General features: G+C 40.1%; 2 protein-coding genes across 3 annotated transcripts; one reads left to right on the top strand and one right to left on the bottom strand.

Moving 5' to 3' along the window:
* Positions 1 to 736: 736 nt before the first annotated feature.
* On the bottom strand, positions 737 to 7,142 carry LOC121514803 (UDP-glucuronosyltransferase 2C1-like). The gene is made up of 3 exons (XM_041795147.1): positions 7,014 to 7,142; positions 6,488 to 6,556; positions 737 to 3,058 (listed from the first exon to the last, which is right to left on the bottom strand). Exon 3 carries the CDS (start codon positions 3,047 to 3,049, stop codon positions 1,448 to 1,450), a length of 1,602 nt encoding a protein of 533 aa, XP_041651081.1. The 5' UTR covers positions 3,050 to 3,058; positions 6,488 to 6,556; positions 7,014 to 7,142; the 3' UTR covers positions 737 to 1,447.
* Positions 7,143 to 10,245: 3,103 nt separating this feature from the next.
* LOC121514804 (ubiquitin-conjugating enzyme E2 Q2-like) lies at positions 10,246 to 25,980 on the top strand. 2 transcript variants are annotated; one of them, XM_041795149.1, is made up of 13 exons: positions 10,246 to 10,494; positions 14,045 to 14,149; positions 14,276 to 14,398; positions 14,491 to 14,547; positions 14,655 to 14,804; positions 19,421 to 19,505; positions 19,591 to 19,651; positions 19,749 to 19,839; positions 19,932 to 19,990; positions 22,079 to 22,127; positions 22,225 to 22,320; positions 22,749 to 22,815; positions 23,697 to 25,980. In XM_041795149.1, the coding sequence occupies exons 1-13, from the start codon at positions 10,336 to 10,338 to the stop codon at positions 23,726 to 23,728; spliced, it is 1,134 nt and encodes a 377-aa protein (XP_041651083.1). In that variant the 5' UTR covers positions 10,246 to 10,335; the 3' UTR covers positions 23,729 to 25,980. The 2 variants fall into 2 exon arrangements, with proteins under 2 accessions (XP_041651083.1, XP_041651082.1); XM_041795148.1 differs by having other exon boundaries at positions 10,248 to 10,494; positions 14,652 to 14,804.
* The last annotated feature ends 1,844 nt before the right edge of the window (positions 25,981 to 27,824 follow it).

Genomic DNA, 27,824 nt, shown 5'->3' with positions numbered 1-27,824 from the left:
TCAGATCATCAAACCAATCTTTAATATCTCAAAAAGACAACCTAGGAAAATACTAAATGTAGTTCCTAAATGATGATTTTATTTATTAAGGGGGGAAAATCCAAACCTATCTGGCCCTATGTGAAAAAGTAATTGCCCCCTGAACCTAATAACTGGTTGTGCCACCCTTGGCAACAAAAACTAAAATCAAGGATTTGTGATAACTGGTGATGAGTCTGTCACATCACTGTGGAGGAATTTTGGCCCACTCTTCTTCTCAGAATTGTTTTAACTCAGCCATATGGGAGGGTTTTTGAGCATGAACTGTCCGTAAAATAAGAAGCATGTAGCATGTGGTATATGAGATAGTATTACCAGTCAACAATAGCTGTCAGTATGACAAATGAAGATGCTGATAAGTGCTGGTGGTCAAAGAAGGACCAGTTTTGATTGTGTAAAATACAAAAGAAAGTGAGATGTTTTATGTGAGAGTTGCTACTGGCATCCTCTATTCAGTTAACCTTGAAAAGTAGATGGATACACCCGGTTCTGTGTTTCTCACTGGCGAATCCATCTTGCAAAGCTCTTGTCTGAACCATTTGGGCCCAGTTAGAAAGTGACAGGACCAATCAGTGTTGAGGGGCAGTACTTTCGGGCGTGGCAGAGTCATGACATAAAAAGCAGCAACAAGAGGCCAGTGCAATTATGGTGGAAGACATTAGTGTGGACGCTGCTAAAGCGCCAGTTTTATTAGAACTTGACGACATTTCTTCATTAAAGAAGAACAAAGAACAGCAGTGTGTTGTTTTCTTTTCAAAAACAACAAAAGTTGTGTACTGGCATATCTAGTGTCACCATGGTTGGCGTTATGCAGTTCTCTATGGAGTTTACTCCTTCGGTTAGGGCACAGGTGCGCAGCTCGGTAGTGGCTACGTCACGTGTTTTGTTGCTCTGATTTGCTCTTTAAGATGTGACAGACAGAACATTCATCCAATCCCCCTCTGAGTTTTTTTGTTGTTGTTGTTGTTCAAAGGCTCTGCCCTTTCCCAAATGCTGTCTATGAGGGGTTTACCAGATCGGGCGTGTCAGCAAGGCAGACCTTGATAATACATGTGAAATCTGAAGCGAAACTTCTGTGTTTCATATGTGACCTTTAGTAAATTGATAGAAACACTGTAGAGCCAGGTGACAAGTGACACTTTCTTGATTGTTAGACTGATTGGTTACAGTTACCCTATTTAAAAAAAAAACAGTTTGCTATGAATGTATTTCATCAAAGGTAAATCAAAGAGGAAGGATAAAGGCTCATTTCAAAATTTTAACCCCTGCTATATATAGTAAGTACCAATCATACCAAAAGATGATAACAGTTTCACATTTTATCAGGGACAACAGTCACTATCAGCTGTTCCTGGCAGAATATTTAACTCTTTGAGTTACACACAGACAAATGTTTTCATTTTTTTTGTCATTCATTTTTAACTTTTCTCCCCACAAAAACTTTCCTCCACACAAACCTTACAAATAAAAAACAGATGAATGATGCTAGAAAAATGACAGCCAACAAAGCAGTGATGACATCCACAGAGTGGTAAACAAACCAGGACATTTTGTAGGACTGCGACTTCAGATGATGGCCTCCTTTATGTCTAATGACATACTCGATCCAAAACACAGCCTGGTCCAGTGGTTTCATGGGCTGATCTCTGTGCAGCCTAGAGAGAGTCTGCATGTTTTCCCTGTATGAGGAGTTGTAAAGAACTGCCCTCAAAGCTTCTTCGAAGATGTGTCTGTCAAGCACAGCAATATCCACGATGACTGCTCCTCCCTTTGCTCGGATTCTGGACAGATTATCCGGCTGATCGAAGAATAAGGGAAGTCCGACCACGGGTACTCCATGGTGAATTGCCTCTTGAACCCCATTGGTGCCTCCGTGGGTTACGAACGCTTTAGTCTTTGGATGCCCCAAGAGGTCTTTCTGTGGCAGCCAGTTGACCGTTAATGTGTTGCTGCCCAGGTTGGCTGGCTTTTGTCCTGTGTATCTCCATATAACCTTCTGAGGCAGCTGTGCAAAGGCTGCAGCAATCTCCTCAGTGACTTCCTGAGGAAGCTTTGCCACTAATGTTCCCAAAGTCATCACAATGACGCCATGGTCTCCAGAACTTTGCACAAACTCCTCCAGGTTTGCAGGGAGCGGCTTTGGAGGTTTGCACTGAAATCCACCCATGTAGACGATGTTTGGCATTGTTGGACGTGGATATTCAAAAACAAAATCATTCCTCATCAGCCAAATGTCAGCATCCAGGAAGAACGTTGAGTAATCCACAGTAGGACCAAAGTATTTCTCAACCAGTGGTTTGTAATGAGGTCTTGTCATTTTAGACATTGTGTGCATCCCAAGGAAGTAACTGAGAACATTGGCCACTCTTTGAAAGAAGGTCATCTTATCTGTGAACTCTGTTGCAGTAAAGGGAATGTATGACAGAGGGGAAGGGGCGATAAGGAGATGAGCTTCACCTTGAATGGTCCATCTGACATTGAAAACAAGAGGAACCTGCAGTCGACGTGCAAGCATAGCTCCCCCGCCAATACCTGGATCAGTCAAAACAACATCATATTTTGCTTCGTGTAATGCCTTCATGAGGTTTTCATCTTCAAACATCTGAACAACCATTTCACTCATTCCTTTATGGAACTGAGAGAACTGATCCATCACTACCTGCTGCATCTGATATTGAGTCCAGATGTGAGTCCAAAAAGACGTATGCTTGTCCTGAAGTCGGAGCTCCAGCTGTTGAGTCAAATAGGTGTCAAAGTTTTCCTCAAATCCATTAGGCCTAGGGAGTGTGACAGAGATGTAGAGGGGAGACTTCTCAGTGATGTACCAGCTGTCTGAAGTCCGGATCACGGTGACCTCGTGGCCTTTGGCGTGCAGCTCCTCTATGAGTACTTTCATGTTTACCCAATGGCTTCCATCCAGTGGAAACACCAGGATTTTGCCCCCACTTGCACTGGATAGTTGAATCAGGAGTAGAGCAAAGGTGATCAGTGAAAAACAAGGCCCCTTCATGCTGATGACCTTAAAAGACAAACAAACAAACCAAAAAAAAAAAAAACACAAGTCAACAAGGGAGTAATGCAAGCTGATGCAAAGATCAGTGGCTGAAAATAGGTGTTGTCATCTTCTCAAGCGCTGTGTAACGTGTGTCAGTGTTTCTCAGTTAATGGTGTTTTTTTAAGTGTTGGAGGCAGTAAGGCTAGCCAATAAAGGACAACCATACACTTCTGGGATTTCCACACTGCTTGTCCTTTATTATTATCAACCTAACAAAGCCCTAAACCACTATCTTACCACTGAGCAAAATAGTAGTCACATGACCCAACATTACTGTTCAATTGAAAGGCAAAAAGGAGCCAGAGCTTACAGCTATTTACCATCATAGATAGTGTGTTAAGAGACCTACAGTATCTCTGGGGTGCCCCGTATGCACAGGCCGTTGACTTTGAAGAGGGCGGTGCAGGACTGGGTCCAGCCTGCATGTCTTTTCCAACATGTCATACCCCACCCTCTCCCTGCCCCAGATTCAGAATCTGTTCACTGTCCTATACATTTTTATAAATTTATAATTTTTTTATCAGTCTTTGTTTATGTGCAGGAAAAATACAAAAATCACAAAATATGACCAAAATAAATTTTAAAAAACCTGTGGCAAAGTCATACAGAGTGAAATATTTCAAGACCTTTTTTTGTTTTATTCTTGATGATTACAGCTGAAAGTTCATGGTAATCAAAAATCCAGGATCTCAAAATATTGCAGAAAGTTCCAATTGCAAAGGTTTCCTGACCCTTCATTCTCTCACTTTGGGTGAGTACACACAACCACAAGCATGTGGACTCTGGAGGAAGATTTGAGAGGCACAGAATCCAAGGTTTTCAGTGATAGTTTGAGGTGACATGTCGTCTGCTGGTATTATCCCACTGTGCTTGATCAAGTCCACACTTTCACCCATCTACCAGGAGATTTTAGAGCTCTTAATGCTTCATCTGCTGAGAGGCTTTATGGAGATAGCCATTAATTTTTCCAGCAGGACTTGGCATCTGCCCACAGTGAAGCCAAAACTTCCAGGAACTGGTTTGCTGACCATGGTGATCCTACGTTTGATTGGCAAGCTAGCGCGCCTGACCTGAACCCTGTGGAGGATTCCTGAGGTATTGTCGAGGGGGAGATGAGAGAACCAAAAGCACAGATAAGCTGGGCTTCCATAACACCTCAGCAGTGCCACAGGCTGATCGCCCCCATGCCACACAGCATTGCTGCAGTAATTAATGCAAAAAGGAACCCCAGCAAGTTTAAAGTGTAAATAGATTAACATACTTTTCAGAAGAACAAAATTTCTGTATTTTAAATCCTTTTTATTTGTTATGTGTAACACTCTAATTTGATCTACTGTTGTCCAAAACAAAATACAGAAGATGTGAGGTGAAGGGACTGTTCCATGGTTCTCCATATGCCTTCACAGGTGACTGCAGTTGAAGATTGTTTACTGTCCTATCTCAATAAAAGCATAAAAAGCCAAAGGGGACATATTATGCAATAATCACTTTTTATGCTTTTCTAACAGAAATATGGCCCCCTGGTCTGTCCACAATCCCCTCAAGTACCAGAAAAATCCATTCCCTTCCACCCTCTCTTTTTCCACCTTTCAGAAAATGTGTGCTGAAACAAGATGTTCTCAGATTTTAACCTTAGTGACCTCACATGGGGAGTAAGCACCTGCCCCCAGGTTTGGTTGGCCCTCCCCACTTGGAGGAAAGTTCCACCTTCCTTTCAGCTGCCAGTTGGGATGCTGGATAGCTCAGTGGGTTAGCCTGCTGACTATTGTCTAGGAGATTAATGGATTGAATCCCAGTAAGGTCCTAAACATTGGATAACAGTGTCTGGCCCAATCCCAATGTCCACACTCACACACTCACTGACTTTGAGGTGCGCTCACGCTAAATCTGTGAGGGCTTAGGGCCATCCCACTGTCAAATCATAAAGTATGTGAGGGATCTCTTGCTGACTTTTTGAGCCCTTCATGCACCCTTCCTGTGAGTGGGCATCTCTGCAGACTTAGTGTGAGGGAATTACCCATAGATCATTACATTGTGACATATGACAGGGATTCTCGGGGGATGCCCGCTGGTAAACACTACAAAGTGAAATGGAAAGAGCAAAATTATAAACAATAAAAATGGAAGGTGCAAAAAGGGGTGGATGTTGCAAAGAATAAGTATTTTCCTGTAAGTATATTATATAAAACAGCTTTCATCCACTGAGAAAACAGGAATATAGGTGAGGCATGCTTGATTTTAATCTTTGTTTAAAGCTCTGCAAGATGCCAACTGTCAACAAAAACAAAGGGCTGTCCCATTCCTGTTTCTACCACTTCAAGCCCTTGCAGCCTCACTCACTTAATCACTTTCCAGATGCAGTCAGTTAAGTCAGTGAGGGCTCAGGGCTCAGGGTTTAGGGAGGAGTTTGAGATTCAGCTATTGTAACATCAGCAGTGCCACATACATTTCCTGAGAAGGGTGTGGTCAGGGGCGGAGTCAGAGAGCCTATTACCATTTAAAGCCACGGACACAGAAATGATTCTAAGCAGGGCTGAAAGAGAGGGCTTTTTAGAAATACAAAAAATCCAATAGTGGAGTGTTTTTACAGCAAACAAACTTCACAGGCATGTTTTGGGGACCTCTCAGAACAATGTAAACTTGCCTTAAAAGGGTAAAATAGGTCCCCTTTAAAAAGGACTGGTCTTTGATTTTGCTTTGCCTGTACTTTTACCTTTCATGAGTATTTTCATTTGATCTTACTTCCACTGGGTCGACCTTGTTGATCTCTCAGGTGCTCTCACTCAGCCAATCCATTTTGTCCATCATGACAGCATGGCATGGTTTAATTGTATAACTTAGCAATAATTTTAACACTAAACACAACACTCTGTGAATCATACACTCACCTAACAGCTGACACACTAACTGATAGACACACCACATTAGTATTTCTATCATTTTGGTTAAATTTTGTATGAGACCTTTGCACCATTGACAGTTGTATTTCTCTTGTCTTTGTTGCATCTTGTGAGCTGGGTCATGACCCATACAATACACTGCTAATGGTTACACTTGTGCGTGGGGCCTCATTTCATGCTTGCAACATCCCTTAAAGAAGCATTTTCTCTCCAAACCTCTTAAAAAAAGTGTGTCATCCTTTTGAATTAAATTGAAAAGAACAATTTCCTTGACCATCTTAGAGTCACTTTCAATAAATGGACACTGTATTTGAAGAACAGGAACAGCAAACACAACAGTTTTGTTAAAAACAATCCGATCACTTCACACTCACATATTGACTCTAACACTTGCACAGAAAACTGTCCTTTTGCACACACAGTTTCATTAAAACATCCATGTCTAATAAAACTCTTCACATGCTAACAGAGATTTATTTAAATCAACTCTTACCTAAATCCACTCTTGTAGGAGAGGCGATCCAACTTTAGAGAGCGGCTTCAGTTATGCAATATGGCACACCTGCATAGGAAAAGTGGTGAATCTACCTTCCTGTCATTTCCTCAAAAACATGACTGGCTAACCTGTAGTAACATGCTCTATACTATGTTCAACTCTGTTGTAAAAGAAGGTGTGTGAGGCCGCAGATAAGGGATGTGTGTAAAATATGTTTACAACACATTGTACTGCAGTAACAGAGTTCACATTTTGTCATGAGCAGAACACAGCTGTCTCTGGTGCCATCTAGTGTCAAGTCAGTATATTTCATATGAACAACTCACATTTTGCCCAATACCTGAAAAGGAGTAACATTAATCTTTAAACACATGGTCTAAAAAAAATAATCAGTTTCCCATCAAGCTTGGAGTCAAAAGGTTTGTCTTTAGCAAAACATGTCTGAGACTAAAACTGAACTTTTAGGCTTGTTTGGAACAAAGATTGTGGCTGCGGTAAGGCAAGTAAGTCCACAAAAGCCTACCTGAGGGAGAATTGACACAAACCCACTTGTGCTCTTGATGTCCTTGCAGATGTACCAGAGTCATGGGAAAATACTCTTTTGAAAAAACAACAGGGTCTGCACCGTTAGGGCAGACTGGGAGGTAGATATGGTATACCTGCCAAGTAAGCACAGCCCAGGCTACTGCCCAGGTGGGTAGTAGAGTTGCCAGGAGCCCCTGGTTGTGTTGTGGATGCCCCAAGGGCCTGGAAACTGGTCTCTGTGTGTTGTGTCGCTGAATAAAGAAGCGGTATGAAGTTCTCTTCACTTTATTACAAAAAGAAGAAACAGGAAGGCAGGCTTGTCGGCAGCAAGTCACGTAATGTAATCACTACTGTGTTCTTCCTCTCTGCTCATAACAGACTCTTCTTCTACTACTTGACTCAGGATAAACCAACACATATGCATACAGTGCCCTCTATTAATGAAGTGAGACACCACAGTGTGTAACGGGGTGAAAAGGCAAAAGGACAGAAGAGATGCTTTTATGCGTGACCTTGGCTGCTGAGCGACACACATGCACTGAGCCTCAGGTTGTGGAACATCAGGCCCCATGATGAATCCTTAATGCCCTGTATGGCTAAAACTTATGCACATGACTATACATGACCAATCAAAATTCAATGCACACAGGGTAAACCACATCTTAAAGAAGTTTACAAGAAAATCATTGCCCATTATCTCTTTATAAAACAAACTCCATATATGGCATATGGCCTGCTCAGAATTGGTTTATGGCTTGATATTGTTTCCTCATTACGTCTTGCTTTATGATGCAGATTATAGTAGGAGCTGAGTTCATAGATTATAAAAAAAAAACAGCTGGCACGGTACACAGCAGACAGAGCTAAGACATTCATAATTATGTCATTTTTCAAACAGTATGACACCATTTCAACATAAAAAATAGGAAAAAAATGCACCAATATCAGGTTAAAAGCTTTTGAAGACTATGGTTGCAGCATATTTTGTATTGCAAAATTGATTACCTACCTATTGGAAAGTACTACTGAGGAGAATCAACATCATCTAGAAGCCAGGTTTGTTAGTCTTTACAAAGAATATCATGGGTTTATTGGTTGAGCTGAATCATGAATAATAAGTTGACTTATATAGAGATAAACAGAAACATTCACAGTCACACCTATGGACATTTTAGAGTCACCTTTTAAAACAGGATCAATTAACTATATTTTCTGTCTAGTTCCTGGGCCTCATAGCAGTGGCCACTTTGTTAACGCTGTATAAAATCACCTAACCATGCACCCTCCATTGGCAAGCATTTGTAACACAACATGGGTCGTTCTGAAGAGCTCAGTGACTTAAGGCAGGGGTTCCCAAACTTTTCAGCCCATGAGCCCCCAAAATGTAGCATCCCAGATCGGGGACCCCAATCTTCCCTTGAGGGAAACAAAGTGCATGATTTTGTACAAAGCATTGTGTAAAAAACTTTCATTTTAGGCAGTTTTTATAACTTTTACTTGTATTTATGCAAAAAATATCACGTAATAACTTCATTTTATTGTAATTTGAACTCAATTCAACATTATTTTGTGAAATAATAGACACAATTTATGATTTTAAATCACATTAAGTTTCTCTTTGTTTTATGGAAAGCATCCTGCGACCCCCCTTCACTGTCTTGCGACCCCCTGGGGGTCCCAACCCCCACTTTGGGAACCACTGACTTAAGGCATGGTACTGTGATGGATGCCACCTTTGCAGGATGGTTCATGAAATTTCATCCCTGCTGGATTTTCCACAGTCAACTGTTAGTAATATTATTTAAAAATTGAAGCGTTAAGGAACAACAGCAACTCAGCCATGAAGATAATGTAAAATCAGAGCGGAGTCAACAACTGCTAAAGTGCAAGGTGAGTAAAAGTCGCTGATGCTCTGCTGATTCCATAGCTAAAGAATTCTGTACTTCCACTGGCATTAATGTAAGTCTCCGTGGTCTCCATGGCCAAGCAACTGCATGCAGTGTGAGCATGCAGTTGCTGATGTGACTCACATCACCAAGTCGAATGGCAAGCATCAGACAGAGTGCCGTAAAGCACACTGACACTCGACTGTGGAGCAGGGAAAAGGTATATCAGAGAGTAAAGAATCCCACTTCTCTGTTTGGCAGTCAGAGTTTTGGTTTGGCAGATGCCAAGAGCAAGTTACCTGCCTCATTGCACTGTTCCAAATGTGAAGTTTGGTGAAGGAGGGATAATGATATGGGGCTGTTTTTCAAGGTTTATACTAGGCCCCTTATCTCCAGTGAAGGGCATTCTTAATGACTCAACATATCAAGATGTTTTGGACAATGCTATGCTTCCAACTTCGTGGCAACAGTTTGAAGAAGGCCCTTTTCTATTCCAACACAAAGCAAGATCTATAAAAAACATGGTTTGATGTGGAAGAACTTGACTGGCCCACACAGAGCCCTGATCTCAACACCATCAAGCAACTTTGGGATGAACTGGAATGGAGATTGCAAGCCAGGCCTTCTCATCCAAAATCAGTGCCTGACCTCACAAATACTATACTGAATGAATGGGCACAAACTCCCACAAAACACTCTAAAAGCTTGTAGAAAGCCTTTCAAGAAGAGTGGAGGCTGTTATGGCAGCAAAAGGAGGACCACTCCATATTAAAGTACATGTGTTTAAATACCATGCCATTACAGCCCCTGTTGGTGTAACTGTCAGGTGGCTGAATACTTTTGTCCACATAGTGTATTTAGTCTCAGTCTTAGATTGTTTCATATCTAAATATGTCTTATATAGTTCCATGTATAATTTTCCAGCAGTATTTGATGTAAAAGTCCCTGAATATGCAGTAATGGTTCGCATTTTGGTTTCCAATTTATCCATATGAGACCTCCAAATGGTTTTAATAAATAGGCTAGCTACACATTATTTATATTCACCCCTCAGTCATCTTGCAACTTTATTCTTATGTTTGAAGTTCAATGTTTTTGCTTGTATCTTGTTTAAATTGGTTTCTAAAGGTGGTGAACAATGCTATAAAAGTGTCTATACATATGTGTAACTCAATAATGTCATATATAATAATAATTTTAATTAGAGAAAAATATGTTGAGAATCTACAAAAATAAACGCTATCTAAATCAAAGCCATATAGTTGCTGAGCTGTCATATAGTCCTCTTAGTGGCTCTGATGAACCTCACCCTCCAGCCCTTTGTTGTTGTTCTCACGCTAACATGCGAGATCCGTAGAGCCGACTCTGTGCGCGGTCACATCCCGCCCCGACTTCCCCTCTGCCAGCGGCCTGGTGCTTTGAGATGAGGAGAAGATGTCGGTGTCGGGGCTGAAGGCCGAATTGAAGTTTTTGGAGTCAATTTTTGACCCAAACCACGAACGATTCAGAATAATAGACTGGAAACCCGATGAACTCAGTTGTCAATTCAACGTAACAGGAGAGAAGCTGCTGATCATTCACTGCAACATCACGGTGAGTCCAGGCCAGCTCTGCGTACAAGCTAACGCAGCCACTGACTATCAACTGAAACCAAATCTTTCCGAAGGAACGGTTCATGTTTACAAATTAAATACGAAGAAGTGTCCGTTTAAATCTCGTGTCTTGTGAAGACAGAAATACACAATCAACCCAGGCAATAATAGAAAACAAGACGAAATCACTGTTACATACACTTTGAAAAAGTTAAATAGAAAACGTCGATTAGTAACGACGCTGCGGTAGCTTTTTGCTAGCCTGAAAGTAACGTTAGCTTGTCTTGTTAGCCAAAAATAACTGCGTTACTGTCTCCAGTACTAAGGCTGATAAGTTTGTAACTACTGAGCATACGTATCTAGGTTAATCTTAGCCCTATCTAACCAAAGCCGAGGAGACTTTTGTTCCTTTACATTGTATTTTATTGATAATGCCCGAATAGGTATAGCGCCAATTGTCGGTTTCACTTCTTTAACGTAAAAGAGAGGCGGTTTACTGGAATGTTGTTCCACTGTTTTTTACTATTTCAGTAAATAGACAGACCCATCTGACGACGTTAACAGGGATACGTTAAACCCATTACATTGTTGTTCTCCTTCACCGAGGCAAATAAATACACAGAAAGCAATTTCAGGTCAATATGAATCAGTTAATTGTAATAGTGATGTTTTTCTTCAGCTCAGTAATGATACAAGCGTAGCTGTATACATGTATGTTTTAATAGTTGCTAACTTAAAGTGGGCCTGGTATTTTATCTACAATATTAGTTATGTAAATGTCCTTAAAACTCGTTCATAACAATCAATAAGTGCAGCTTATGCAACCTACGACTGAAGCCATTTGGTCATGGTAGTTGTGTTTGTCTGGTTTAGGTAGCACAGATTACTGACACACCTCCACCATAAGCAAAACTTACCACATCCTCTTTTCTCAGCAAAACACCAACATTTGCTGGTTTTTCCTGGCCCAGAAAAAATATAGGTAAAATGTGACCCCATCTGCTGAGTTTGGTCAGTCTATCCCCCTGGTACTCCCATCAGGCCATGTCAGATAGCACATTTAAGTATGGTAACCAATGCTTGATGGCCTAGATCAGACGGATTTAGTTAAATAGTCACTGGAAAAGAAGGCAGAGATGCAAAACATGCAAGACCTGAGGTGTGATCTTTTAGAAAAGAATCAGTTGGATAGGACGCAATTTAATGTGAGAATAAACTTTAAAACACATATCTCTGTCTTGATTACAACTCTGAATTTATCATGAAAACTCTTATAGGCCACTGAAAATCACCAGGTGTGACAGATTTGTACGATGTAGTTTTAATGAATATAGTAGTTTCCATACCTTTACCCTTGTTGTGTAAGTTAATGGTTTAGTGCAGCACTCATACCATTTATGCTCAGGTGCTGGAGATATACTTTTGCAGTATAGCTTACAGTTTTATAAAGTGGGTGGCTGTGTGGGCAAGGAAATTTAGACTGATATTATTAATAGGAGACAATTTCCTCAGCATCCTGTGAGTTTAATGAAAATCAACATTCTGTTTAAGAGACTTTTAAAAAATTGGAAACAACATGTACACACTCTGAGCTGAATATTAATATTGACAATGTGTCTCCATCTCTTTCCATTGTTAAAATAACCTAAAAAGTAAAGCCAAAATACCATAGATTGGATGCTGATATTTTTTTTTTTTTGCTAGTGACATCATTTGGTGCTGAGATGTGCAGAAGGTAGCCGACTAGTGCAACTGCAAGATTGATGCACCGCCACCTCTGCTAACCAAAGCTCATGTTAAGTTTTCGGATAAAATACAAAACTCTCGGGTCAGAACATTCCACAGTAGGGGTGGGCACTATACTGAGTGTACTCGATATCGCCCAGCCCTAGTCCATAGTGGAACTGATTACTGTAAAGTTGGATGTCTTAGTAAAGAATAGTAAAGAATGGGCATTAAGAATCGGTATGTTTTGGTACTGGGACAAGATTGGTCAGTAGTACCAAAAGCACCATTAAGCCCATGGACAAGTGGTGCTCCTGTCCTACAGTCCTTCCATTTATGGCCTCCCCTTGAGCGACGGCTGTTGTCCAGGTAGTGAAAACTAGTCACGTTGTTAAAGTGAATTTCTTTTTGCTGTTATTGAGTCTGACACAATTGTTTGGTTTAACAGGTTGCTACTTGCTTTTCCTGTACACTTTAGAGGCATGTGCCTCCTCAGTATACGAGCGAGGTTGTCTGTGTCAACCCCTCCCTTCCATGTACAGCTCAGCTGATAGGAGACTTCCGTGTATAACAAATATGCGCGAAAAAATGAAAGGAAAAAGAATTGCATTTAACTGCTTGCTTGTCATCATGGGCTGCTCAATATGGGCTTAATAAATGAACAAATCAGTGATTACCTTTATACATGACATCACAGGTAGAATTATAATTGGTGATTATTCACTAATCATCTGACTTAAAGTCTGCTTCTAATAAAGCAGGGATCAAACAATGAATCAACAATGGCTGTCTCTCTTTTAATGATAACAAAGAGATGCTGTGAATTAACTTTGGTGATAAGAGAGGGGAGGGGCTTCCTTCTCCCTCATCAGTCAGTTGTCATCAAACATGGCTGAGCTTGACTGCATTAAGAGGACTGACACATCACTGTTCTCACAACTTACAAGGCAATCTGACCTCCTCCCTTTCCTCCAAGCGAGCTCCTTTTTATTCCTATGCCGGTAAAACAGACATGTTGTGTCATATAGCTTGGAATCTGCAACGGCAGCAACAACAACTTTCTCCTCCATTTTCAGGTTGAATGAGCCTCTTCCCCCTAGGTCGGTCTTTTGGACACCTTCTGGTGATGTCACCAGAGGATCTCCATGCTAATTGGCCATTGCTGCATGAAAGATTCGCTGGAGTTCAGATTTTGCAACTCTCGCAAATAAGCAAAGGAAGCAAACAGCATATCAAATGCTTCACGAATTTGCCTCATTTGCGTGAATTGAACGAGTAATTTGCGCGAATGAGACAAATTCGTGAAGCATTTGATGCACCGCCTGAGGCAAATTGCCATCTACTCGCTTCCTTACATTGACTTTACATGTAATTAACTCGTAAATGATTTTACTCGCACTTGGTGTGAACACAACATAGTAGTACCTATCACTATTAATAACTGATTAAACCTTAACATCTCAAAAACGTGAACACTTGAAACTCAATCAGCATAATGCTGACTAGCTACCATGTGAGAAGCCATGTTGAGGAAAAACAATATTTGAAGCGCACTTTCATTTTAAATTTTAATTCATGTTCCATCTGTTAACATGGAGGTGGCAGGTTTTATGGCCTATATTGCTACAAGTCAGCATTGGAAGCTCTAAATCTTTTAGCTTCACTTCTCTCCCTAACTTGCCTTTAATGAAGTTGTTTGAATTGAATCTAATTGAATTGAACTGTATTGTCCATTCTTCAAACAATCTAAGGTCAATATACTCAGTCTGTACATACACATGCATCAGTGGTTAAATATCCATGTCCCTCTGTTGACTCTGTCACAGGAATCATATCCCTCAACCCCCCCAATATGGTTTGTTGACTCTGATGATCCGAGTCTGGCTGAAGTGTTGGAGCGTTTGGAGGATGTGAGGAAAGGCAGCACATTGGTAAGTCTGTTGATGCTGACCTGGTGTTACAGAGGCTCACTCAAAATGGTTATGTCCCATATTGTAAGTATAGGTGTAATTTTGGTTTACAGTATTGATGTCTTGTCGTGTGTATTTCCTCCACAGCTCCTTCAGCAGTTGAAGCGTCTCATTTGTGATCTCTGTCGGCTTTACAACCTGCCGCAACATCCAGATGTAGAAATGCTTGATCAGCCTCTACCTGCTGGCCCTATTACCCAAGAGAGAAAGGTACTCACCCTAAATGAGATGCATTTTTATTATTATTCATTTCTTTATTGTATCAGTGTCTGTCAGTTTACATTTGTTTCCTCACACTACAGCATGGCCCATCAGATGAGGTGACATCAGAAGAAGAGGAGGAAGAAGAAATGGGAGAGGTGACTATGAAATTTCTGACCGTTGAGAGGATTCGTATTGTCTAGAGCTAAATGATCAGATTTCTCAGACATTGGGTTTCTAAATATAACTCTTATACTGGCAGCAGGACATTGACCTGGACCAAGACCTGGACCATTACGACATGAAAGAAGAGGAGCCAGCAGAGGGTAAAAAGTCTGAGGATGATGGGATAGAAAAAGAAAACCTGGCCATCTTGGAGAAAATTCGTAAAAACCAGAGACAGGATCACTTGAATGTAAGTGCTCATTTATTTCATTATTTGCTTTCCCTTTCTCTTAAATTTTCGATTAAAATATTACCAAATAATTTTTGGTTTTCACATCAGTTTGAATTAGGTTTTCAACCAAGTTGATGACGAAATCAGCTGCGGACAGATGTCATGTTGTGTATTCGTTGGTTACATCAGTGTGGATTTTTCCTGCTGTGCATTTACATGACACTATTTTCTGGAGAATGATGAGAAGTGAGCCAGCTCATATCCCCACTCCTTTTGCTGAGAGTTGCATGTGGAAATCAGCAACTCAGACACAACAGGAAACCAAATATAGCATAATGTTGGTGGCCAGTGGAACACATTCTAATACTTCTAAACTTAAGGAGCATTTTTCCCTCAATGCTGCAAATAAAAAGTGTTAGGCTTGCTGCTGCAGAGTTCAGGCTATACTCAGAAAGCACTGGGCAGATGTATTTGTGTGCTGCAGCACCAAATGATACTTTTCCATTACATTGAGCGGCTTGGCGCTACTTGGTTTGACTCAGCAAGGTAGCCCAGTGCAGAGGGGGGTTTGCTTTTTCACCTCAACCAAGCCCCCTGTCTGAGGGCACACCTAGAGCTGATGACACAGCATTTTGAGTCAGTGATGTCAAATAGCTGTATTGTTTTGTTCTGCCAGAAGAAGAAGCACTATTTGGTTTAGCTCTCCACTTACATCATGCCTATTCATGCTGTTATTCAAAGGTATTTGAAAGTTTTGTACAGCGGTTTCTACTTAAACACGTCTGCAAGGATTCCCTGAATGATGCAACTGCTGTGATGTCACTACAGCGCACTTGGAGGCAGGGCTGGCGTGCTTGGGACCTGCTTAAGAGCAGGACCATTCTGAGCATAGTTTGGAGTAGCCAAAATGGCAATGGAAAAGTGAATTAGCATGGCTTGGTTTGAGCGGCGCTGCCAAAAGTCATAGTAAAAAAGCCCCAAAGATTGTCACCTAACTGTGGAGCGAACACCATCACCCCGTCAGACCTTACATCTTCCACCTCACTGATTTGCCACACACACTGCAGCACTCAGATGGTCACACACAGCTCTGCTTCTCGTGTCACATAAAGATTACCTGTGAGGTTTTTAAAGCTGACTTTGCTTATTGTGGGAGCATGACAGTAATGCACAAGCATTCAGAAAAAACCCATGTGAGACATCTCTGAAAAAGGAAATAAATCTTATAGACATATTAATAAATGTGCCTGGCTCGTTTGTCCCACATTAGCACCGGTCATGCTTTAAGCCAAGACAAAATTATTGCCTAAATCTAGATTTTTCTTTGTGGCATATAACACCTTTGAGTAAATATGAAAAACATTACCGTCAGCTCAATAGGCAACTCATCTACCTGACCATAGCTATGAATGGTAAAGTTGTACATAACATTTATAGTCAGGTTTACTTTGCTTTGAAGGATACAAACGCAGTTTCCTTCACTGGACTCCCAGATAATGTTCCCAGCCTGTGACTTAAAGTTGAAAACCAATGAGTGCCATTTAATTTAAAAAATGTGTTTGTAATGTATATAAGCACATTTTTCTGTTTCATAAAGCATTGAAAGAAAAGATCTCAGTGAGGAACCCCTTCCCACACATTCATCCCCCTCCTCTTGCCCTATCTATAAGTGATATAATGCACCATATGGTCCTCAGTAGCTAGCACAACCCAGAGAACTTTGCCTGCTCCAGGTATTGACAACACCAAAAATACCTTCTCTACTACATGGCCCCCAATGTCTCTGAAACCCAACAGTGAAACCAGATGGACAGCGCAAACCAGCAAATTGAAGCAGTTTTTAAGTAGGGTTGTTCTGATACCGATACCAGTATCAGAAATACGTCCAATACTTCTTAAAATGCAGGTTTATGCACCAATCCGATACTGTTTGGTTTAACTTTATAGTTTGCTTCGTTTAGCCATGCTAACTGTTAGCGCTATAAACCGGAAATAGTTTCTTCTTCGGTGCCGGCCTTCCGTTTTTAGCGTAGCAGCAGCGAAGAACAACCAAGGGACCTGCTGCAGCTGCAAAGAATGCAGGCTGCGTGACAGTTTTTCTCTGAATGTGATCGTTAAAACGCCTTTCAGACTGGCGCTGTCGTACAACACATGAAGTGACACAGTTTATAAAAAGTTAAATAACTTTTGAACCATAAATCGTTGCTTCTTGTTTTCCTCTTGAATCTAGCTGTTTTGCTTTCCCATTCAGGCTATTGATGCCTTTAATTTCCGTGGGGCAGCGTTTTCAGCATGCCTGGAACTCATGTGTGTTTTGGGGACTTTAATGATTAGATCCACATCAGTAAATCCGATATTGAACGTCTTTTTATCCATTTTGATTGAATTGCAATTATTTATTACCACTAGCTCGAATGCTAACTGCCATATTGTTTCTCTCTGAGTGTCCATCAGCCAATAGCAGGCTGTTCTGTAATCATGTGATGCTGCACAAAATAACAGAAAGGAGAGAGAGAGTTCAACACACTTGATGATTTATACAACTGTATACATTTAGTACATAACTGTAAACAACAATTGTTAATATGCAAGTTGTAAGTTTTATATTGTATTTGGAAAAGTGTACTAAACTTTGTATTTAAAAAAAAGAGAGAGAGATAGAGAGAACCTGTGATGCAGTCCCCTGTATTATCATTTAATATTTAGCAGCAAAACTCAATAATCAGCAGGAAAACAACTTTAGGGTCACAGAGACACTGTACATTTACAATTCTAATAGTTGAGCCATGTTCTAAGTCAGATATAGGTCTAAAATAATTTGTTAGTCCAAACAGTCATTTCACATATTTCAGACTGGTATCGGATCAGTATCGGTATCAGCCGATACCCAACACCTTGGTATCGGTATCGTATTGGAAGGGAAAAAATGGTATCGGTTAGGGGTGTGACGAGATCTCGTGCCACGAGATCTCGCGAGATGATAACGCCACGAGATTTCTCATCGCGGAGAAATCAGTCTCGCGAGATCAATATTGTGTGGACAGAAGGAGCAGCGGCTCTCCTTACAGAAAAAAAATACCAAACTGGAAATTATAAAAGATCACAAAGATGTCATGGAGACTTTAAAACTGTTTGTGAGTGAACTAATAAAGAAAAGTAGCTGATCCGTGACCCATTAAGATCACCGCTCCAACCCCCACCCCCTCCGCGCTATGTGGAGCCGCACATGATCATAACGGTCGGAGTTGATGAGATATTGCTGCAGGTAACCTGTGCAGTCTCCATGAGGAGAATACAGCGTTTATTTAGCTCGTGTATGCGCGCAGACTCACTTTTAGTGCCGCTATTTGTGACTTTGTAACTTTGAAACAGTCACTGCTTCCTCATGTCTCTTTCTCGTCTCACTGTCTGTCAGTCAAAACATCCATCCATCAGCTGTTGGCTGTGCGTATGATCAATCAGAAGCTTATAGCGTGACTGCAGCAAAACAAACTCTGTTTGAGCGCCACAGAGTCCACTGTTGGTCCAAAAAAAAGAAGTTTTAGTCCCAGTTCAACGCGCCATGCTTGCTGTCGGACAGCAGACAGAGCAGAGACGCACACACTTACTCACCAACGCACACATTAACACACTCACGCTCATCAGTGTGTGGTGTCCAACACTGTTAAAGCTCATATGAGAAAAAAGACCACAAAACTCTCAAATAATCTATTTCTCTTAATAACAGCAAACGTGTTATTGACAGAAATATTTCTTTTGATTGTTTTAAATATGGATGTCCTTAAAGAGGGTGAGAAATAGTTTGATTTTACTGATGCAGCTCTTTAGATTTAGGCCTGTTGAAAATAGTGCTTAAAATACTTTCAAAATAATCTAAAAGCTTTTATTATATATAATTAAATATAATATTAAAAGTAGTTATTGTAATTGTAGTGACGAGAGCATAGTGTAGTAAATAAATGATTTTGTCCAATGAAAGGTTTGATATGAAGGGAATGAAAATGTACAGTTTGAGTCAGAGTTAGACAAGGCATACTGTTTGGAAGACATTGATAGCCTACTCAGTTCTTAGTTCAAACATTTTTGAATAGACCATAATGTGTTGCAATTATGACTTTCAGTTGTTTAAAGGATATATTTTCTACCCATGTGTTTTTTTTCCAAATTAAAAAAAAAAAAAGGGTAAAATCTCGTCTCGTGTCTCGTGGGCCTAAATACCATCTCGTCTTCTGAGATAAGTGTCTCGTCACACCCCTAGTATTGGACCATCCCTATTTTTAAGTGGGCGCCTCCCTTCTCTGGTGTGCTGTTGAGTCAGGCCCCCATCCATGCTATCTCTTACTGCCCATCATACCCACCTGCAGAACTTCTTTGCCTACTCTGCCACATGGCTGTTGCCGCCTAAAAAGCACCGCCAGCTTCAACATACCCAGGTGTATCAATAATGTGAGTGCTGGATCTACATTTTCTGCTCTATTTCTTCGACAGCACTCATCATTTCCTCCCTGCACACATTGTGTTTGCTGTTAAGGGCTGAGTTTAGTTTATTTCAATTATATAGAGCTGCCCACCTCTAGCATGGCATCTTATTTGCCACACTCCCTTGTGATTTACCTTTGTGATTTGTGTTGCAGGGTGCAGTGTCAGGCTCTGTGCAAGCCTCAGACCGCCTAATGAAGGAACTCAGGGAGATCTACAGATCACAGAGCTACAAGACAGGTGATTTGTTTTCCTAAAGTTATTCTTTTGAAGTCTGTTTATCAGATTTAAGTAAAGCTCTGTGTTTTTGTTGTTTATTTCATAGGTATTTATTCAGTCGAACTAGTCAGTGACAGCCTTTATGAGTGGCATGTCAAGTTAAGGACGTAAGTTCTCCCATTATTATATTCTAACACTTCTCATTTCAAATATCAGTGGATGCTTGATTTTCTGCTGGATTTAACGTCTGATTCTTTATTGCAGGGTAGACCCAGATAGTCCATTACATAGTGACTTACAGGTCTTAAAAGAAAAGGAAGGTGTGGACTACATTCTGCTCAATTTCTCTTATAAAGTAAGTACTGTGATATTTTTCATTATATTGGTGTTTTAAGGAGCAAAATGTGTTTTTCAGGACCTAATTATTATGTTTCTTTCATGTTACAGGATAATTTTCCTTTTGATCCTCCCTTTGTACGGGTTGTCTCACCTGTGCTGTCCGGAGGGTGAGTGTCGTGATCTCTCTCTCTGCCTTGTTTGCATCTGAAAAGAAAGTGTTTACTCACAAGGACTTGGTCCATATTTACTGTGAAATTAATGATGTATTTCAGACTAAATCAAAATATGAATGTATCCCAGCATGAATGGGGACAGAAATGGTACATGAAGTAATTAAATGTGTTGATACTGTTGTGTACTTGTTTACAAAGGTCGCATCACATCCTTTTAGAAATCATATTATGCCTCAGAGTGCAGAGTGGACTTTTTACTATCTGGTTACTGTGTTGTGCCTGTTATGTGATTTGCCTTTTCTCTCATTAAGTTATCAGATGTGGTTCTTTCACACATAAAAGTGCACTATTGCTAACAAGAGGTCAGTCATTCAGTGCTTAAAATTGAAGGCCATCTATACGTTTGAAAAAAATTCCCATTTGCCCTTATTTTAAGACTTTTGATCTTTTAACTTATGAACAAATCGATGTCAGATTGGCGCAGCATCTGCAGTATTGCAGACATTGTATTGTACCGTTGTGGTGAAGAGGGAGCTGAGTTGGAAGGCAAAATTCTCAATTTACCGGTCAGGCTTTGTTCCTACCCTCACCTATGGTCATGAGCTCTGGGCAATGATTGAAAGAATGAGATTGCAGGTTCAAGTGGTCGAAATGATTGAATAGGATCCACAGATAGGATGAGGAGATTGGAGATCCAGAGGGATGTCAAGGTAGAATCGTTGCCCCTTCGCCTCGAAAGGAGCCAGTTGATTAGGTTCTTGCATATGATCAGGATGCCTCCTTGTCGCCTCCCTGTGGAGGTCTATCAGGCGTGTCCTACCAAAAGGAGACCCCATGTAGACCCAGGACTCGCTGGAGGGATTATATATCTTCTCTGGCCTTGAAATCTCCCAGGAAAAGCTGGAAAATGTTACTGGGGAGAGAGATGTCTGGGTGGACCTGCTTAGCCTCATACCACAGTGACTTGGACCCAGATGAATGGATGGATGACACACATGGCTTCAAATTACTGAGTCAGTGTCTCTCTAACTATCAAAGTTGTGAAAATCCAAACTTATGATACCCTGATTGAACCGCAGCTGAATATGATTTGAGTATTTTCTCAAGAAATATGTGATTGATAGAGGTCATTATGCTGGGAGACACTGATCTGATCCCCTGATTAATAATCTGGTGCTGCAGCTTGTGCTGTTCACGCTGCTGCACCAACTGTTGATGCTCAGTCCTTTACTGAAAGCAGCTGTATAAATATACCCCAAACTTTGTTTTGAGTCCCTTCAGTTCAAAAATACTAGTCCAATTTAGAAATCTGTGTTGAAATCCTTGTTGAAACCAGCAGATTAAAGCCTGCTAGTTGGCACGTTTGCTGACATCACTTAAATGATGACGCCTTTCAGGTCCAGACAGCATAGTTACACCTAGGCAAAGGTAAAGTCACATGGAGTGTTCAAATTAACTTAAAGAAAAGAAAATGTGGGAAAGTTGAGTAAGTAGAGTTGTGTGGAGTTGACGTTTGTTTTCTCAGCAGTATTAGTTGCATAATTATGTGACTGCCTTTAATTTATTTGACTATGTGCACTGTTTAGCCTTTTGAATAGATGATATAATTTAGTAGTCTATTAATAATAGTGTGAATGAATTTCCATCACTGAAAATGTAATGCATGAATCATCACTATGTGTAATTCAGATGTTCTTGCTGTAGAATATTTGTTGCATTGCTTATTTGGAGGTTATCTTTCTGCTCTGTTGACTAAGGAAGTATAAGTATGATGACTGTATAAGGATGAGTCAGGTGACCCTTTCACTTGTAAAAGGTCTCAGTACACTGCTAAGCTAAATAGACTGACTGACCACTAAAAAGGTGACATATCAAAACACCAGATATGATTGGTGTAGGTAATCGCTACCAAAAACCTCATCAGGCTGTCTCTATTCATAACACTGTCGAAGCAATTGAAAGCACAACAAATTTCCCCAAGTCAAGTAAACACTTACTTTTCCAACACCCCTGCTTTTATCACATAATTCCTTTATTAAGTACTAAACATCATTAATGAATTTTGTTATTTTTTACTTTTAGTTATGTTTTAGGAGGAGGGGCCTTGTGCATGGAGCTTCTCACAAAACAGGTTTGTCAATGAGTTTTAGACATAATAGGATGTATCTTCCTGCATCTTTGACAACAGTGGTAACAACTTTGTGTGTTTTTGTTTGTGTGTGTTTTAGGGCTGGAGCAGTGCCTATTCCATAGAATCTGTCATTATGCAGATAAATGCAACTCTGGTGAAAGGAAAAGCCAGGGTGCAGTTTGGAGCCAATAAGGTATCTAATGTATCATCTCAGCTCTCGCTCCTGTACAGATCAATGTCCTGTCGCTCACCAAGACCATTTAGAGGCTTAACTTGTGACGTCTTGTTATTTTTTTTCTTCTATTTGTCATCTTAAAAGGAGAACATTGACAGTTTTATTGTTATTCCTTGTAACGTTCAACTCTACTGTGCAGGCTTTTTTTTCTCCACAGATTAGTTAATATCATAATGTCAATTTGGGTCTGTGTTGATTTGCATTTGTAGCAGCCACACTTTTTGCTTTTGGACACAGTAAGAGAAAGATTGCTGAGTTACTATAGAGTAAGATGTAAAATGATGCTTTAAAAATCCCATTATGCTGATAGCAGTTGTTTAAATACTTCCTATTGTACTGTAGGAAATGACTGCTGTACATCTAAATGAACATAATTTGTTTTTCAGAACCAGTACAATCTTGCCAGAGCACAACAGTCGTACAAATCCCTTGTGCAGATTCACGAAAAGAATGGTGAGTAGATATTAGAGAGGATGAAGTTCATAATTTTGGCTGACTCTGATTTTCTTTCTTAAAACCACAATAAGTAGAATTTTTTGCTCTGAGTCCCACATACCAGTCCAGAGGTTGGTGGTAATGCAACAGCAAGATTTTTGCCAAACACTGTAAAAAGAAAGAAGAAGGGATCCAGGCCAAGTAGAGACCAGGCCGACTGCTCAGTGCGCCGAGCTTTCCAGCTTGCGTCTTATTTTGAACTGGGGACTCTTTCTTTTAGAAACTGGGCTCCAAAAAGAGAATTTACTATACAGGAAACCTACATTTTGGTTTCATGGTTAATAGACAAAAAGGTGGATGTTCTGGAGTGGCAGAGTCAAAGCCCTCAATCCAATAGAGGATTTCTAACTTGATTTGAAAAGGCCTGTTCCTGCCCAATCCTCGTGTAACCTGACAGAGTTTGAGCAGAGTTACAAAGAAGAATGGAGTAAAACTGCATTGTCAAGATGTGAAAGCCTGATTGAGACCTGTCCACACAGACTTAGTGCTGTGGTTGCAGCTTAAAGTGCCTCTACTAAATACTGACTTAACAGGGGTGAATATTTATGCAATCACTTATTACATATTTTTATTAAATTGACATTACTTTGTAGAAATCTGTTTTAATCTTGACATTACGGTGTTTTTTTTTCTTTTTGTCAAAAAAGCCAAAGTATATTGACCATGATTAATTTATAAAATCAATAATGGGGTGAATACCTTTTATTTGCACCGAATCTCAGAGTACTAGGGTGAAAATTGGTCACTGCTTGTCAATATTCTGGGACTGTTTTGGTTTAATAGACTCTCAGCAGTTGATACCCATCAGTAAAAAGTGTTGTCTCTTTGTGTTTTCACAGGCTGGTACACGCCACCTAAAGAGGATGGATAAACAGAGCTACTGCCACTATGCACTGAGAACATGTCTTTGGGTCAAAGTATCTTGTTTTCTTTGGAATATTTCCCCCTTCTGACTTATTCTGGGGATGTATTATCATCTTTTGTGTGGAAACCATCTCGTTGGCTCATCTGACAGGTATTCCTTCGCCCTCTTGCTCCAGGAAAGAAAGACTTTGTTCTGGTATCTCTCGTCGTCTTCTCCTCTCCGTGTTTTAGTGAGGCGGAAGCTGTGAGGGAATCTCTCGTTCTGTTTTCTAAACATGCTCATTTGTCTTTGAAAAAAAGAACTTTTCTCCCTTTAAATGTAGGGAAATGCTATTTTCTTTTAGCTGCTTCGACAAAGTGGGCCTCACAGTCAGTTACCCCTCTTTGAATGGAAATTTTAAGAGATTGATCCGGAAACTCTTCAGCTGCTCCTGTTTTTTATTAACTGCAACCTCTTAAATCTTTTTTTTTTTTTTTTTTAACTTTTATTTTTCCCCTTTTTTAATTAACTGGTACATAAACACAGGTATTGTTTTAAGAATTTTATTTGGCAATTTGTTTTTGTTATTTCAGCCTCCTAGAGCATAATTGAGCCACTTTTAATATTTAGGAAGCTTCTCTTAAAGATTAACATCACCATTGACCAGTCGGTATCTTTTAGCCTTTATTGAGAAGTGCAAAGGAATATGGCCAGGCAGAATCAACATTCTCCAGCAGTTTTTAACTAAAATTTAGAGTTTTCTGGAGAAGGAATTCACAAGTAGTTCATAACAAAACAGGGCTACATTTCATAAGATAATAAGACGAGTGTTATGGCATCATTGTAGACCTAATAATGAAGCTCTTTTTGCCTTATTAGCACATCAGTTTGGCTCTTGGTCTTTCTGTTAAGTAAAGCTGCAGAGTTGAATGGCTGGTTTGATGCTAATAAACAAAGTCTTGTGTTTTTTTAAAGACAGCGGCATGTTGCACAGGAGCCTCAACTTTTATAAAGAGCATAGTTGGAAATGTTGAAACAGAACTGTGCTGGGATGAAATGAAGGGTGTTAAGATGTGATTTATTTCCTTAGCATTCCTCACAGGTTTGGCAGCAAATTGTTTGCATCAAATCTTCCTGACATGTATTGATTGTAGTGGTTTTCCCTGTGCCCAGTTTGGATTTGAGACTGTTACCATGTTACAACCTCCCCCTTGTTTCTTGGTCATCGACCAAACGTCCATGACTCGCAGGGCTTCCTTTGCGATAAAGAAACACCACAGAAGTGTGTCGGTTTGTCACAAAAAAGATCATTAAATTCTCTTACTTTTATCCTTAATCATGCAATATATGCTGTAGTGGTCCCCATAATGCAGGACGCATGCTGCATCAATCAGTCTGTCAGCACTGTCTGCAAAAGTGTTTGAATGGAAACTCAGGTAACAAACAATATCTGATCATGCACATTTTGGGTTATTTTCTTGGATTTATTAACACGGTACTTTTAAGTTGAATTTATCCTCTGATCTGATGTCAAAGAAAATGAGCTTTATAATAAAATAGGCCACATTTTTCATCTAAATCAAGCAGTTTTAAAAGAGGAACATTTACAAAAAGATGCTATTTTAACTGGATTTCAGCAGCATGATAAGCACCCTACTTAATGGCTTGATAATACAAACTGCTGCCACTTTTAGTCTTTTGGTTAGGGAGTTTTCCGTGTATGATCTCAAAGCGTTTCTGATTTTGCACAACTGGCAATAATGTGCCTGAAGAGGTCAAATCTAATAAAACACACATCCTTAGCTAAATATGTTGTTCAGGTTTAAGTTTTTTCACATCCTGTTGTTACATGTGTGATAAAGTTAAAGAGGGGGGAGTTTTCTGGCTGTCCTCACCTTTAAATGAGCTCTCGTGTCAGGGGAGATTGGCATTTGTGTTTTAATTTCAACAACCACTTTCCCCTGTGAGACTCCCTCCCTGACAATAAAAATGCCAAATCTCTACTCAGAGGGGACGTGGAAGGGACGATTGAATTTAAAGGTCATGCCGTGGTGAACAGACTTGCACACTTCTCTTACTGGACTGGGTTGAAAAGATTCATTTTTATCTCTGCTGTTGATTCTTTTTCCGGCACCAGTGTACGGATGATCGATCAGGTCCGGTGCAGTTGGCTCACGTTGGTTTTGTTTAATTTTTCATTTTCCATTTGAAGAAATTTTGACCATGTACAGTAATTTGTAAACTTGCATCAAGTTTATGAATAAAGAATTTTAAGATTATTTCTGGTTTATGGGTTTCTCTGTTTTTCATTTAGCACATTTGAGTTTTCAGTTACCTTGTACATGACTGACATACAGTAAACCATGCTCACACTTGCACAAAACTCCTGAAAATTTTCTGAATTTGCCTGGGTGAACATGAACAGCCAAGTTAAGTCTTTTGTGCTCAAGCTATACCATACCCTATGTCAGCCTCTCTCTTTGGGTACCTTAAAAATCCATTAAATTCAGCCAAGAATTATGATTATGCAAATCATATGCTATCCCAGAGTAAATAATCAAACTTGTCTCATATGCCTTCTTCCTGAAATCACATCAGTGTCAGCGTAAACCAATGAACCGGCTTACTTCAATACAGGCTGCACAACAAACATGCAGTGTTTCTTCAGTTTGGCAGGTAAGGAGCAGGAGCTCCATGTCTGCATCCATCTCTTCCTGAATAAGGTGGCTGTGTTCATCGTCCCAGGCTCAGGTTTCCATTTAACAGTATGTAACAGCCATAAGTTATCAAACCTAACTCAGTCCCATAACAACCTATCGTGTACATAATTTGGCAGGGATATAAATTGGTATTTAATAGATTTTTTACTTGCAATTTTCAAAATTTTAAAGGGTGTCTTGACAGGAAATGGTTGAGAAACACTGCATTCACAAAATATTCAGACCCTCTTCACTTTTCCCATATTGCAGCCTGATGCCATAGTGAAAAAAAAAACTTTTTTTCCCTCATTAATCTACACTTAGTACCCCATCATGACAAAGTGAAAACAGAATTTGAGAAATTTTTGCAAATGTATTGCATAAAGAACTGATACCTTGATTTAAGTATTCACACCCTTTACACAAAAACTTCAAATTTAGCTCAGCTTCCTCCAATTTCTCTGGATTGTTGCTGAGCTGTTTCTACACCTTGATTGGTTAAAAAAAAAAAGCTGTGGTAAATTAAACCAATAAGACATGATTTGTAAAGGCACATATTTCTCTATAAAAGGCCTCACAGCTGACAATGCATATCAGAGCAAAAACCAAGCCATGAGGTCAAAGGAACTGAGAGACAGATTTGTTGCATGGCATGATCCCAGGAAGCCTATAAAAGCATTCTGCTGCACTGAAGGAGTACAATGGACTCCATAATTCTCCAGTGAAGAAGTTTGGAACAACCAGGACTCTTCTAAGATCTGGTTGCCCAGCCAAACTGGGGCATCAGGGGAGAAAAGCCTTAGTAAAATAGGTGACCAAGAACCTGATGGTCACTCTGACTGAGCTCCAGAGATCCTGTGTTGAGATGGGACAGATGTCCCAGAAGGACAATCATCAGTGCAGCCATCCACTGATCTGGGTTTATGGCAGAGTGGCTGGATGGGAGCCTCTTCTCAGCGCAAAACTAAAAAACAATTGGAGTGCTGCAGTTATATTTGATTTAGATTTCAAGTGTTGCTGCAAAGGGTCTGAATACTTATACTCATGTGATATTTCAGTATTTTTGTGTTCTAAAATATTTCCCCCCAAAAAATCTATTTTCACTTTGTCATGATGGGTTATTAAATGTAGATCAATGAGAATAAAAATGACTGTTTTCAACTGTAGCATTAGGATGCAACATGACAAGATAGAAAACATGAGGGAGGTCTAAAGACTTTCTGAATGCACTGCTTATTGTTGGTTTAATATGTTTTCTGCACGAATCTACATTTTTATTTACTTTGTGCCATTTTACCTCACTTTAACATTCACTGTGTATGCATATAACATTGCAAAGCAGATGGATTTGCCTGTTTTCATGTTTCTCACTGGTGAAACAAATCCATCTGGTGTGTCAGGTTACTCAGATACCAGTTCCCCAT

This window comes from Cheilinus undulatus, linkage group 9 (genome assembly GCF_018320785.1).
Source record: "Cheilinus undulatus linkage group 9, ASM1832078v1, whole genome shotgun sequence".
NCBI classification, from domain to species: domain Eukaryota; kingdom Metazoa; phylum Chordata; class Actinopteri; order Labriformes; family Labridae; genus Cheilinus; species Cheilinus undulatus.
The sequence above is the reverse complement of the archived record's forward strand: the minus strand, read 5'-3'. Positions and strand labels throughout refer to the sequence as shown.

Coding starts and splice junctions, on each gene's coding strand:
- LOC121514803 (XM_041795147.1), bottom strand. CDS start 3,049: ATGAAGGGGCCTTGTTTTTCACTGATCACCTTTGCTCTACTCCTGATT.
- LOC121514804 (XM_041795148.1), top strand. CDS start 10,336: ATGTCGGTGTCGGGGCTGAAGGCCGAATTGAAGTTTTTGGAGTCAATT. Junction 14,548..14,651: donor AGGAAGAAGAAATGGGAGAG/GTGACTATGAAA, acceptor TTATACTGGCAG/CAGGACATTGACCTGGACCA. Junction 19,991..22,078: donor TCACCTGTGCTGTCCGGAGG/GTGAGTGTCGTG, acceptor TTTTACTTTTAG/TTATGTTTTAGGAGGAGGGG.